Raw genomic sequence first — 14,425 nt, 5'->3', positions numbered from 1 at the left:
GCAGTCTCGTATACAGGGTTCACGTTCAGTTCAGTTCAGTCGCTCAGTCGTGTCCGACTCTCCGCGACCCCATGAATCACAGCACGCTAGGCCTCCCTGTCCATCACCAACTCCCGGAGTACACTCAAACTCATGTCCACAGAGTCGGTGATGCCATCCAGCCATCTCATTCTCCGTCGTCCCCTTCTCCCCCTGCCCCCAACCTTTCCCAGCATCAGAGTCTTTTCCAGTGAGTCAACTCTTCGCATGAGGTGGCCAAAGTATTGCAGTTTCAGCCTCAGCATCAGTCCCTCCAATGAACATCCAGGATTGATCTCCTTTAGAATGGACTGGTTGGATCTCCTTGCAGTATAAGGGACTCTCAAGAGTCTTCTCCAACACCACAGTTCAAAAACATCAATTCTTCGGCGATCAGCTTTCTTCACAGTCCAACTCTCACATCCATACATGACCACGGGAAAAACCATTGCCTTGACTAGACGGACCTTGGTTGGCAAAGTAATGTCTCTGCTTTTTAATATACTATCAAGGTTGGTCATAACTTTCCTTCCAAGGAGCAAGCGTCTTTTAATTTCATGGCTTCAATCAGCATCTGCAGTGATTTTGGAGCCCAAAAAAATAAAGTCTGACACTGTTTCCACTGTTTTTCCATCTATTTCCCAACGGTTCAGGTTACCATCTTTCTAAATTCCATATATATGCGTTAGTATACTGTATTGATGTTTTTCTTTCTGGCTTACTTCACTCTGTATAATTGGCTCCAATTTCATCCACCTCATTAAAACTGATTCAAATGCATTCTTTTTGATGGCTGAAAAATACTCCATTGTGTATATGTACCAAAGCTTTCTTATCCATTCGTCTGCAGATGGACATCTAGGTTGCTTCCATGTCCTGGCTATTATAAACAGTGCTGCAATGAACATTGGAGTACATGTGTCTCTTTCAATTCTGGTTTCCTCCATGTGTATGCCGAGGAGTGCGATTGCTGGATCATATGGCAGTTCTATTTCCAGTTTTTTTGAGGAATCTCCACACTGTTCTCCATAGTGGCTGTACTAGTTTGCATTCCCACCAACAGTGTAAGAAGGTTCCCTTTTCTCCACACCCTCTCCAGCATTTATTGCATGTAGACTTTTGGATAGCAGCCATTCTGACTGGTGTGAAATGGTATCTCATTGTGGTTTTGATTTGCATTTCTCTGATGATGAGGGATGTTGAGCATTTTTTCATGTGTTTGTTAGCCATCTTTATGTCTTCTTTGGAGAAATGTCTGTTTAGTTCTTTGGCCCATTTTTTGATTGGGTCACTTAGTTTTCTGGAATTGAGCTGCAGGAGCTGCTTGTATATTTTGGAGATTAATCCTTTATCAGTTGCTTCATTTGCTGTTATTTTCTCCCATTCTGAAGGCTGTCTTTTCACCTTGCTTAGAGTTTCCTTTGCTGTGCAGAAGCTTTTGATTTTAATTAGGTCCCATTTGTTTATTTTTGCTTTTATTTCCAATATTCTGGGAGGTGGGTCTTGGAGGATCCTGCTGTGATTTATGTCAGAGAGTGTTTTGCCTACATTCTCCTCTAGGAGTTTTATAGTATCTGGTCTTACATTTAGCTCTCTAATCCATTTTGAGTTTATTTTGGTGTATGGTGTTAGGAAGTGTTCTAGTTTCATTCTTTTACAAGTGGCTGACCAGTTTTCCCAGCACCACTTGTTAAAGAGACTGTCTTTTGTCCATTTTATATTCTTGCCTCCTTAATTTTTTTAAAAATCAGAAAAACAAAACACAGGGAAATACTCAAAGGTCAAGGGAGGCACATTGGGAGAAGCACAGACCCTCAGGCACTTTACTGTGAGAATGCACCAAATAAAACCTCCTCAGCCCTGGGGCCCATTAACTGTTCTTGCAGAATCTCTAGACTGTTACCTGTCCCTTGAAGGAATGCATGCACTCTGGGGGTTTTATAAAGTTAGCTGTGAGGCATCCTAAGCATTAGAAACTAGCATCACTCTTCCCAACTGCTGACAACAGGCTCAAAACTTAACCTCTTCTGGGCTTCTGTTTTCTCATCTGTAAATTGTGGCTGAAAATAGTTCCTCCCTCCCTGTGAGGATAACAAGCATCCCAATGTTCACAGCAGCATTATTTACAATTGCCAAGATACGGGAGCCACCTAAATATACAGCCACAGAGGAATGGATAAGGAAGATGTGGTGTATATATACAATGGAACACTGCTCAGCCATAAAAAAAGAATGAAAATTTTGCTGTGTGCAGCGACATGGATGGACTTGAAGGGCATTCTGCTAAGTGAAATAAATCAGACAGAAAAGGGTAAATACTGCATGATATCACTTATATGTGGAATCTAAAAAATACAACAAGCTACTGAATGTAACAACAACAACAAAAAAAAGAAGCAGCAGCAGACTCACAGATAAGTACAAACCAGTGGGGAGCAAGAAGTGGGGAGGGGCATTACATGGGTAGAGGATTAAGAGGCATAAACTATTAGGTGTAAGATAGGTTACAAGGATATACTATACAAATGGGGAATATAGCCAATATTCATAATGATGAATGGAATATAACTTTTATATTCAATAAACTGAATCACTATAAACTTGTGATTTATATACTATTGTCAGCACCTATATTTCAATTTAGAAAAAAATCAAATGAGTGCACGCTTGCCAAAGTTTGGCAGATCACCTGGCACAGAACAATTTCTAGGTGTTGTGCTCCCAGGGAGGTGGCTCTCCTTATTTCATCATCATCCTTGACTCCTTCCTCCTTTTACTACTTCCTCTCCATTCATTACTAAGCCCTGTTGAATTAACCTCTCCAATCAGATCACTTTCCCATCATCATGCCCTCTGCCCCAGTCACAGAGGCAGCAAAGCAAGAAGGTAAATGACATGGATTCCAGGGTTAGGCTGCAAGGGTTCAAATCCTGGCGCTGCTTCTTTCTGCTTGAATAAGTCTTAGTGCCTTTTTTTTTTTTTTGGCTGTTCTGGGTCTTAGTTGCAGTATACAGTATCTTCAGTTGTGGCGTGCAGGCTCTTAGTTGCAGCATGTGGGATCTAGTTCCCTGACCAGGGTTTGAACCTGAGCCTCCTGCATTGGGAGCATGGTGTTTAAGCCAGGGGATCACCAGGGAAATCCCAGTGCCTCATTTTTTAAAAAGAATGTATTTATTTTTATTTTTGGCTGTGCTGTGTCTTCCTTGGGGCACATGACGTCCTCGTTCCTCCGCATGGGCTTTCTGTAGTTGCAGCCAGTGGAGGCTACTCTCTAGTCGCCAGTGCGCAGGCGCTAGAGGGCTGGCTCACTAGCTGCAGCACATTGCCTTAGCTGTCTCACAGCAAGTTAAGAAAGATGTGAGCTCTTCCTGGACCAGGGATGGAAACCAGGTCCTCTGGATTGGCAGGCAGATTTTTAACCACTAGGCCACTAGACCAGGGAAGTCCCACTGTGCATCATTTTTATTGTAGTAGCGCCTCCTCTTGAGAAAATTGCTGTCAGGATTAAATGAATGAACATCTATAAAGCACTCAGGACAATTTCTGATACAAAAGATCAGATGTTGTAATGATAATACAAGTATTACAAAATTATATTATTTTTAATAGTTAATAATATAATTAATATATAACAGCCGGCTCACTGACTTGTCTTCCACTCTGCCTCCCGATGATCCATTTTCCATGCAGTAACCTTTTAAACCTTTTAAATGAACCTTTTAAAATGTTAAAGAGACTAAAGACTCGCAGCAAACAAATCCAACGTGTGGATCTTGTTTACTGATTCAAACAAACCAAGCATAATAAAAAGATTTTTATGGAATAGGAGGCCTGGTATATAGCTTCAGAAATCACCTGGGAGGAGTGGGTGGGGAAATGAGCCCAAATAATCCTTCCTTATAACTCCCATGACTGCCAGGGTTTGCCAGATCTTGTGGATTATCAAACTGAAGACCCACCCATGCGGGGGTAGTTTATGGGCACTTCACCATCATTCCTGTGCGGGGCGGGAAGGTGCACCGTCACGTAACGGTGCCAAGCAAGCCACCCTGGGCCTAGCATCAGGAGCTCCAGCCAGGAACGTGGGGGCCCGGGAAACGTGGACACTGCCGCCCTCCCTGCCCCAGGGCCTTAGCATTGGGATGCGAGGGGCTGAGAATCCTGAATCACCCAACGGCGAAAAGTGCCGGGCGCTGTGCAAATAACGTGATTTTCACTGGGCACCAGCTCCCTCTGAGCCCGGAGTCCTGCTTCCGTCCTCTCTCGAGGAAATGGCTACCCTTTCCTTGCCAGTGCCTTGCAGGGGAAAACAGGAGGCGGGTTCTCGAAACTGATTCGCGAGACGGAACTCAAGCTCCCAGCGGAATTCTCGAAAAGAAGGGGAACATAAAAAGAGAAGGCTGTCTCAGTGATCTCCGAGTTAGGTTTCCCCGCGTTAACTCCTGCACGTGCTTGACTCCAGTCAGCCACCGTAGGCCCCACAAGCCGCAGGACACTTTCCTCCGGTCCTTCGGCCTGTTAGCTCTGCGCCTGCTCGCCAACTCGCTGGCCTGGCGCACCCACCCACTCCTTCCATTCCATCTCCTCCGCAGCAGCCCCCGCGGGCCGCGACTGCGCATGCGAACTGACGCCCCCACCGGCCCGACGTGGGAGGAGGGGATGGAAATGAGGCTGGGCCCAGCAGCTCGCGCGCGCTCCCTCCTTTTCCCTCCCGTCGCCGGGTGGTGCAGCTCCCCAGCATCCGAAGGCAGCGCAGCAGTGGCCACGGCTGCCAAAGGAGGGGCCCGGAGCCCCGCCCCCAGGGAGGGGCCGTCCGCAGGTGAGGGGGCAGGGGTTCGGGCCCAGACACCTGGGTCTTCGGGAAGTGGAGTGGGGCCTGGACGCCACGGTTCCCGGAGAAGGACCCATTGGGGTCCTGATGCATAGGTTCCGGAGGGGCTGCATAGGCGCCTGAGCCTTGGGAGGGTGCATTGATGCCCGAATGCCATGACCCCAAGGGGTGCGTGTAGGCTCGGACGCTTGCGATCTCGAAGGAGAAGTCCATTATGGGTCTCTGGATCGCAACACACGAGCCACGCTCTTTCTGTGTCTTCCTTCAGGTCTCTCCTCTCCTCTCCACGTCTCCAGCTCCACTCCGGGGTTGAAACGCGGTGCACGCGGCGTCAATGGGCTGAGACTGAGCCAAGAGCTGGTACAGGTACCTATTGGGTGTGAATTCCCGCACACTGAGCGCGTAGGCCCCTCCCCTGGGACAGAGTTGCTAAGCAACCGACTTCGGGTCGTAATTGTATAGCTCCACCCATCCGCAGCCGGTCCCGCCCACCCTGGGCTTAGGCCCCGCCTGTTCCGCGCCCGGGGCGGCTGGGAGTCAAAGTTGTAGAGGCCCCGCCCACTCCACTGAAAGGCTCAATCGCAGGGACTAGGTTCCAAACGGACTGCTTCTGGGTCGGGGTTGCGTAACCCCGCCCACTGCGCCCTTAGGCTCCACCCACCCTCGCCTTCTAGGACCCGACGTGAAAGCCCCTGCTCCTGAACAAACTCACCCCAGAATATGGGCTCTCAGTCCTATCCCCAACAGCCTGATAACCCCAGGCGTCGCCCCGTCTTCCGCCCTAGGTCCTCCCTCTAGGTTTCTGGGCCAGCAGGATGCTGGAGCGAGAGGCGGAGTCTGCGGCCGGGGGCGTGGAGCCTAGTCCCACTGACAAGGAGCCTGTGACCAAAGGAGAAGGTGAGGGCGTCTCCACCCGGGGTAGGGGGCGTTCTTCAGGAATTGGGGCCAAGAGAGTCACGTATTGTGGGAACCTTAGGGTGACAGTTTGAGGGCCCAGGGTGATAACTGTTTCAGATCCCCAGAACGCAACGTTCTGGGGGATCCTCCAGGTTGTCTTTGGGGGACCTCAGTGATCCTCTGTAGGGATTTCAGGGTTATCACTCGGGAGGATACTGGAAACGGACACTTTGGTGGCTTTGGGAAAGCTTAGGTCTGGGGTTCCAGCGACGTAACTCTGGAGCGTGCCTTAGGAGGATGCATGGCAGTGGGTGAGGAACAGGATCAAGCCATTTGGGGAACCTCAATATGACCCTGGAGGTGTCCAGATACACTAGAATGTCAAGGTCTACGGTGAGTCAGGTCTAGATTCAGGGCGTTTGCTGCTTTCTGGAGCCCACCAACCCTCCTGTCCCCTAGCTCCCGACCAGGGCCCGCCGCAGAAGCCCAGCCAGTCTGTTCCAGAGCCCGCTGCCTCCACGCGGGCGCCTTCCCGACCCCGCCGGCGACCCCCGCCCCAGCGCCCGCACCGCTGCCCCGACTGTGACAAGGCCTTCTCGTACCCGTCCAAGCTGGCCACGCACCGGTTGGCACACGGCGGCGCCCGCCCCCACCCGTGCCCCGACTGCCCCAAAGCCTTCTCCTACCCCTCCAAGCTGGCCGCCCACCGCCTCACGCACAGCGGCGCCCGCCCGCACCCGTGCCCGCACTGCCCAAAGGCCTTCGGCCACCGCTCCAAGCTGGCAGCCCACCTCTGGACCCACGCGCCTGCCCGCCCCTACCCATGCCCCGACTGCCCCAAGTCCTTCTGCTACCCCTCCAAGCTGGCGGCCCACCGCCACACGCACCATGCCACTGACGCCCGCCCCTATCCTTGCCCACACTGCCCCAAGGCTTTTTCATTCCCCTCCAAACTGGCGGCCCATCGCCTGTGCCACGACCCCCCGACCGCGCCGGGCAGCCAGGCCACCGCGCGGCACCGCTGCTCCAGCTGCGACCAGGCGTTTGGCCAGAGACGCCTCCTACTGGTTCACCAGCGCAGCCACCACCAGGCGGAGAGCCCCGGGGAGCGGGAGTGAGCTCTTCTCTTGGCTCACTGGCTCCCTCTGTTGCCAGCCCCGGTCAATAAAGAAGTGGCATCTCTAAGCCAGGCTGTATGGACTTGCCTCTTCCAGGTGGAGGGAGGGGAAGTTGCCCCGCACTGGGTTCAAACTTAGAGGCGGAGGAATCCCTTGTTTGGGGGAAAGCAAAGTGACATCCGTAAGAGTTTGCACTGAGTCCCAAACCATGGACCTGGAGGTGTGGTTAGAAAGCTCTTGGCTCTGGCTTCCGCCCCACCTATTTGTACGGCAAAAGGTAAACTGCTGCTAGCATTGTGTGCTGCTGAGGAGTGTGGAGACAAGCTTTCCTTCTTGTTGTGAGTTTAAATTAGTGCCTCCACTTTGGCCACTGACTGTGTGTGTGTGTGTGTGTGTGTCAGTCGTGTCCGACTCTTTTCGACCCCATGGATTCCCGTAGCCCACCAAGCTCCTCTGTCTATGGAATTCTCCGGGCAAGAATCCTGGAGTGGGTAGCCATTCCTTTCTCTAGGGGATCTTCTTGACCCAGGGATTGAACCCGGGTCTCCTGCACTGTGGGCAGATTCTTTACCGTCTGAGCCACCAGGGAACCCCCGACTATAGGTATAAAGAACTTTGAATGCGTCTATGTTCATGTCAGCTATTCCACGTCTAAGAATATATCCTAGCACTTGGTGCGGGGGGGGAAGGGTATAAGATTAAGGATGTTCACTGCAGTACAAAGGCAGTACCAAAGATGAGAAATAACCTGAGTGCCCATTGATAGGGGACCAGCTGAGGAATTACAGTGCAGCCACACGATGGAAGACGTGGCTGCAGGGGGGACAGTCAGCTCTGCGTGTACTGACATGTAGAATTCCCAAGGTATACTAAATCATAAAGGCAAGCGCAAAGGGTGTACTACCAGTAGTATAAAAAAATTTTAAGCCCAAGATTTGGAGCCATCTTTTACCTGCTACTTAAAAGCCTCAGGGCCTCAGACAAGCTGTGTGATTTCTCTGGACTCAGATGCCTTATCTATAAAATGGGAATTTTTTTTTTTTTAAATTTTGGCCACACTGCACAACTTTCGCAACCTTAGTTACCCAACCAGGGACTGCTGGAGTGAAAGTGCTGAGTCCTAACCACTGGACTGCCAGGGAGTTTCCAAATGGGAGTATTATAAGGCCTTTACAAGCACCTTTTTGGGCAAAGATGGTTCCCCTTTTGGAGTCTGTTTCTCCTGCTATAAAACAAGGATGACTGAGCTAACAATGGACTGCTCTTCATTCTCCAGACATGTATTAGGCAGGTACTGTGAGCTGGGCCCTGCACAGGGTGTTAGGAACAGGGCAGTGAACAAGACAGACCTGGTCTAGTGAGGGGGGTGGACACCAGCCAGAGCTGCAAAAACAAGAGAAAGAAGCCAAGGAACTTCTCTGGTGGTCCAGTGGCTAAGACTCCATGTGTCCAATGCAGAGTGCCCAGGTTTGATCCCTGGTCAGAGAACTAGATCCCACAAGCTGCAATGAAGATCAAAGAGCCCACGTGCTGCAACTAGGACCTGGTTGTCATTCAGTGGCTAAGTCGTATCCTACTCTTTGCGACCCCATGGACTGCAGCACACTAGGCTTCCCTGTCCTCCACTATCTTCTGGTGTAGCCAAATATTGTCTAGAAATAGCACTGTACAACATATAGGTTTAAAAAAAAAAAAAAGGTAAAGAAGCCAAGTCCACTTTGAACAAGTAGGGGAGCCTCACCTCCCCCCCTCCAAAGAATGATTCAGTTCAGTTCAGTCGCTCAGTCGTGTCTGACTCTTTGCAACCCCATGAATCACAGCACACTAGGCCTCCCTGTCCATCACCAACTCCCAGAGTTCACTCAAACTCATGTCCATCGAGTTGGTGATGCCATCCAGCCATCTCATTCTCTGTCGTCCCCTTCTCCTCCTGCCCCCAATCCCTCCCAGCATCAGAGTCTTTTCCAGTGAGTCAACTTTTCGTGTGAGATGGCCAAAGTATTGGAGTTTCAGCTTTAGCATCAGTCCTTCCAATGAACACCCAGGACTGATCTCCTTTAGAATGGACTGGTTGGATCTCCTTGCAGTCCAAGGGACTCTCAAAAGTCTTCTCCAACACCACGAAGAATGATTACACAGCTGTAATGAGGCTGGAGGGAGGGCACTCAGAGCTCAGAAACAGACCTGTGCTTACAAGGTCCTGTCAGGAGATGCTCCCCACCTGTATACTCAAAGGTTGGCAGATGTTTTCTGTAAAGGGCCTGGCAGTAGATCTTATTAGGTTTTGCAGGCCATACAGCGTCTTCTTCCACCACTACCCAGCTCTGCTGCTGTGCCATAAAGGCAGACAAACACAGGATATAAGGATGAGCGTGGCCGTGTTCCAATAAAACTTTATTTACAAACAGCTGGTGGGCAGATTCTGCCCGTGGACTGTAGTTTGCCAGTCCCAGCCATAGACAAGCCAGGGAAGGATAGCTAATCGGCAAATGAGCTGAGAGATAAGAAAATTAAATGAGACCCTGTGGTCGGCAGAATAATGGTCCCCCAAAGACGTCCACGTCCTAATCCCTGGAACCTGAGTTTGTGTTGGCTTCTACACGGCAGAGGGGACTTTGCATACATGACAAAGGATCTCATCTTGAGATGGGAAATTATCCTGATTATTCCAGTGGGCCCAATATAATCACAAGGGTCCTTACATGGGAAAGAGGGAGGCAGAGGAGCCAGAGATGTGACAGTGGAAGCACAGACTGGAGTGATGGGGGGCCACGAGTCAAGGAATGCAGGCAGCTTCTTGAGGCTAGAAGAGGCAAGGATATGGATTGTCCCCTAGAACTTCCAGAAGAAACACAGCAAAATAAAAATTTAAATACATAAATAAAAATAAATTTTAAAAGACAGAAGGAACACAGCCCAGACATCACCAAGTTTTACCCCAACTTAGATTGATTTTGGTTTACTGACCTCCAGAACTGTAAGAAAATAAAGTTGTTTCCAGAAAAATAAATGACCCAATCAAAAAATGGGCCAAAGAACTAAACAGACATTTCTCCAAAGAAGACATAAAGATGGCTAACAAACACATGAAAAAATGCTCAACATCCCTCATAATCAGAGAAATGCAAATCAAAACCACAAAGAGATACCATTTCACACCAGTCAGAATGGCTGCTATCCAAAAGTCCACATTGCAATAAATGCTGGAGAGGATGTGGAGAGAAAGGAACCCTCTTACACTGTTGGTGGGAATGCAAACTAGTACAGCCACTATGGAGAACAGTGTGGAAATTCCTCAAAAAACTGGAAATAGAACTGCCATATGATCCAGCAATCGCACTCCTGGGCATACACACGGAGGAAACCAGAAGTGAAAGAGACACATGTACTCCAATGTTCATCGCAGCACTGTTTATAATAGCCAGGACATGGAAGCAACCTAGATGTCCATCTGCAGACGAATGGATAAGAAAGCTTTGGTACATATACACAATGGAGTATTATTCAGCCATTAAAAAGAATACATTTGAATCAGTTCTAATGAGGTGGATGAAACTGGAGCCTATTATACAGAGTGAAGTAAGCCAGAAAGAAAAACACCAATACAGTATACTAACGCATATATATGGAATTTAGAAAGATGCAAATGATAACCCTGTATACAAGACAGCAAAAGAGACACAGATGTATAGAACAGTCTTTGGGACTCTGTGGGAGAGGGTGAGGGTGGGATGATTTGGGAGAATGGCATTGAAACACATATGTTGTCATATGTGAAACGAATCACTAGTTCAGGGTCGATGCATGTTATAGGATGCTCGGGGATGGCGTGTGGGGATGACCCACAGGGAGGATAAAGGGAGGAGGGAGGTGGCAGGGGGGTTCAGGAGGGGGAACTTATGTAAACCCGGGGCGAATTCATGTCAATATATGGCAAAACCAACCAATATAATATTGTAAAATAATTTGCCTCCAATAAAAAATAACTTAAAAAAGAAAATAAAGTTGTATTGTTTAAATCCTGTGATCTTGGTAATTTGTTACAGCAGTGTAGAAATGAATACAGCTCTCCACCTTACAGCATACACAAAAATGAAGTTGCTAGTGATTTAAGATCTAAGTTTGAGACACAAGACTCTGGAGCATTTAGATGGGAATAAAAGAGAATATCTTAGTAACCTCAGAGACAGAGAAACTTTAAGACACAAAAAGTATAAATTGTAAAGGAAAAGACTGGTGAATCTAATCATAAGCAAACCAAGTTACAACTATGATAAAGATACATAAGGGCTGGTTTTTTTTTTCTCTTTGGCCCCACCAAAAGTTTTAGTTCCCTGTCCAGGGATCAAACCCATGCCCCCTGCTTTGGTGATGCAGTCATAACTGCTGGACCACAAGGGAAGTCCAAAGATACAGTATTATGAGTGTTTGCATGCTAAGTCACTTCAGTCGTGTCTGACTCTTTGCAACCCTATGGATTGTTGCTTGCCTGGCTCCACTGTCCATAGGAGTCTCCAGGCAAGAATACTGGAGTGGGTTGCCATGCCCTCCTCCAGAGGATCTTCCCAGGGATCAAACCCGCATCTCTATGTCTCCTGCATTGCAGGTGGATTCTTTACCAGCTGAGCTACCAGAGAAGCTCGTTATGAGTGTATACCTGGCATATGCTGTTAGATAGAGTGTTAGGAAAGGTCTTCTTGAGGAGCTACTATTTGAGCTCAGATTTGAAAGGTGGGGAGGATGGAATGTGAGGTGGTTTGTGGAATCTCCAGCATCAGGCTCCAGACAAATGAAAACCACGGGCCGCAGGATGGCAGGCTGCTCAGCAAGGCCCTGGGGGAAGGACAGCCAAGGGGCAGGATCTCTCCTCTGAAGCCGGCAGTATGGCCTGTGTCCATGTTTACCATGGAGTCTGTCTTGGCAGATCTTCTTGGAAGCAACCACACCGCTATCCAAATCTCAAGGACACATACTCATTTGGGATGTGTCCATCTGGTCCAACCTTAGCTTGTCTAGACCAGAAAGTTGACTCCTGGAGAGATGGGATTTGGTCACACCCAAACAAGAGGACAGGGCTTCCCAGGTGGCGCTATTGGTGAAGAACCCGGCCTGCCAATTCAGGAGACGCACGATAAGCAGGTTTGATCCCTGGGTGGGGAAGATCCCCTGGAGGGCATGGCAACCCACTCCAGTATTCTTGCCTGCGAATTCCTATAGACAGAGGAGCCTGGCGGGCTACAGTCCATGGGATCGCAGAGTCGGACAGGACTGAGCACGCACACGCATCGTGCCCCTGATGCTGGAGATTCCACAAACCACCTCGCATTCCATCCTCCCCACCTTTCAGATCTGAGCTCAAACAATAGCTCCTCGAGGCCTAACTCTCAGACAGGACTGAGCACGGACACAAACAAGGGGACAGCGTTGGGTCTGGGTGGGTCCCGTTTTTCTGACATCCCAATGCCCTGCTGCTCCTTGCATGTGTTCCTGCCTTACTTTTCCTCTGCCTGGAATGGTTCCCCCAGACCCTCCCTTACTTCTTCCGAGTCCCTGCTGATGGGTGAGTGCTCTGAGATGCCTTCCCCATGACCCTGTCACTCTCATTGCTGGATAACCCCACCCAGCTTTTTCTGCTCACACAGGGTTTATCACCACGCTGCAAGATACTCGCCGTCTCTGACCCCCAGCAGAATGTCAGCCCCATGAGAGCAGGGACTCATGTCTCGTTTGGTGCACCAGAGCCCCAGTGTCTTACACATGGTGGGTGTGGTTGGCAGAGTAATGACCCCCCAAAAAAGCCCAAAGCCTAATGCCTGGAACCTATGGACAGGTGAAGGTGAATTAGGGTCGCAAAAAGTCGGACATGACTGAGCGACTGAACTCAACTGAAGGGGACTTCCCTGATGGCTCAGTGGTAAAGAATCCACCTGCCAATGCAGGAGACACAGGTTCGACCCCTGACCTGGGAAGATCCCACAGGCCTCAGAGCAACTAAGCCTGGGCACCGCAACTATCAAGCCCATGTGCCCCAACTATTGAAGCCCGCCCACCCCAGAGCCTGTGCTCAGCAGTGAGAAGCCACCGCGACGAGAAGCCCAGGCAACTCAACGAGAGAGGAGTCCCTACTTGGTGCAGCAAGAGAAAAGCCCACACAGCAACGAGGACCGAGCACAGTCAGAAATGAATAAAACATTCAAAGACAGCATAAGGAAGGAAGGTTGCTAACGGGCTGACTTTAAAACTGGGAGATTATCCCAGGTTATCCAGGTGGGCTCAGCATAATCCCAAGAAGTCAGTGTCAGTGAGGCAGCATGAGAAAGACTCCACTGGCCGTTGCTGGCTTTGAAGATGGAAGGGGCATGGGTTGTGGGCTGGAAGTTAGGAAAGATAAGGACACAGATTCTCTCCCAGAGCCCTAGGAGGAGCAGAGCCCTGCCTGCGCCTTGATGGTTAGCCTGGTGAGAGCCATTTCGGACCCCAAATCTAGGTTGTAACCTTTCAAGACACGAAGTTTGTGGTCATTTGCTCCCCAGCTCTGATCCTGCCCTTTGCCCTCCCTAGGATGAAGTTCGAGTTTCTAGGCTCCCATGCACTGCACTGCAGGGCTGCCCTGTCCTTCTGCTTTCTACAGTGAGGGAAGGCTCTCCATCAGCACTGTCCAGACCAGCAGCCAGTGGGCACTGGAACTGTGGCCGGGGTGACTGAGGAAGTGAATTGTTCATTTCACTGCTGCTGTTTTTGCTTTGTTTTTGCCACACCGAATGGCATGCAGGATCTTAGTTCCCTGACCAGGGATTGAACCCATCTTCCCTGCAATGGAATTGCACAGTCCTAACCACTGGACCACCAGGGAAATCCTAAAGGTGGTTGTGTTGATTCTGTTTAGTATTTTTTTGGCTGTGCTACATGACATGCAGGATCTCCCCCAACCAGGGATTGAACCCATGCCCCTCCATCGGGAGCACGGAGTCTTAACCACTGGACCACCAGATAAGTCCCCCATTCCACCCCCACCTTCTACCCTGATTCTCTAACATCCAAGTCAGTTCCCACCTTAAATATGGTGGAGCCTTAAAGGGGGTCTGGGATTTGTGGAAGGTGATTTAAATGCCCCTTCCCTAGTTCTCTCTCCCAAATGAGGTGTCAAACCGGGCTGGGGATGGTTTCACAGATACTTCTGAGAGCCCTGGAGAAAGGGAGACGTCTTGGCCCAGGGGAGCTGAGACTTTGAGGGAGGCTTCCCCATGAGCATCCCAGCCTGCAGCCCAGCACCCCCAGAGGGACAACTGAGATACGGGAATGGTTCCGGGAATCCGAACCAGCTGAGGGGTGGTGCTGAGTGTCAGACTCCCAGTCCCCTGCCACCTGCTGCCAAGGTGGGGCGGCACCAGGGAGAGTAACAAGGAGCTCCTTCCCAATCAGGCCCCGTCGTTTGCAGGCCCCGGACAGGAGTTAGCAGGTGGCCCAAAGACCCGGCCTTCGGAAGCGAGTGGAACCAAGCGTGAGCCAGAAAGCAGGGCGCCTGCTGGGGGTTAGAGACGCGAGCGGGAGGGGCAGCTGC

At 50.0% G+C, this 14,425-nt stretch overlaps 1 protein-coding gene across 1 annotated transcript; it reads left to right on the top strand.

The window, feature by feature from the left end:
• Positions 1-4,404: 4,404 nt before the first annotated feature.
• On the top strand, positions 4,405-10,290 carry ZNF575 (zinc finger protein 575). Its single transcript, XM_055411998.2, has 4 exons — positions 4,405-4,837; positions 5,118-5,215; positions 5,635-5,746; positions 6,206-10,290. Exons 1-4 carry the CDS (start codon positions 4,636-4,638, stop codon positions 6,862-6,864), a joined length of 1,071 nt encoding a protein of 356 aa, XP_055267973.1. The 5' UTR covers positions 4,405-4,635; the 3' UTR covers positions 6,865-10,290.
• Positions 10,291-14,425: the final 4,135 nt, after the last annotated feature.

The sequence above is a fragment of the Moschus berezovskii genome, chromosome 22 (genome assembly GCF_049115385.1).
Source record: "Moschus berezovskii isolate FMDL1 chromosome 22, NW_MosBer_1.0, whole genome shotgun sequence".
Classification (NCBI taxonomy): Eukaryota; Metazoa; Chordata; class Mammalia; order Artiodactyla; family Moschidae; genus Moschus; species Moschus berezovskii.
Note: the sequence above shows the minus strand (reverse complement) of the source record. Positions and strands in the feature narration are given on the sequence as shown.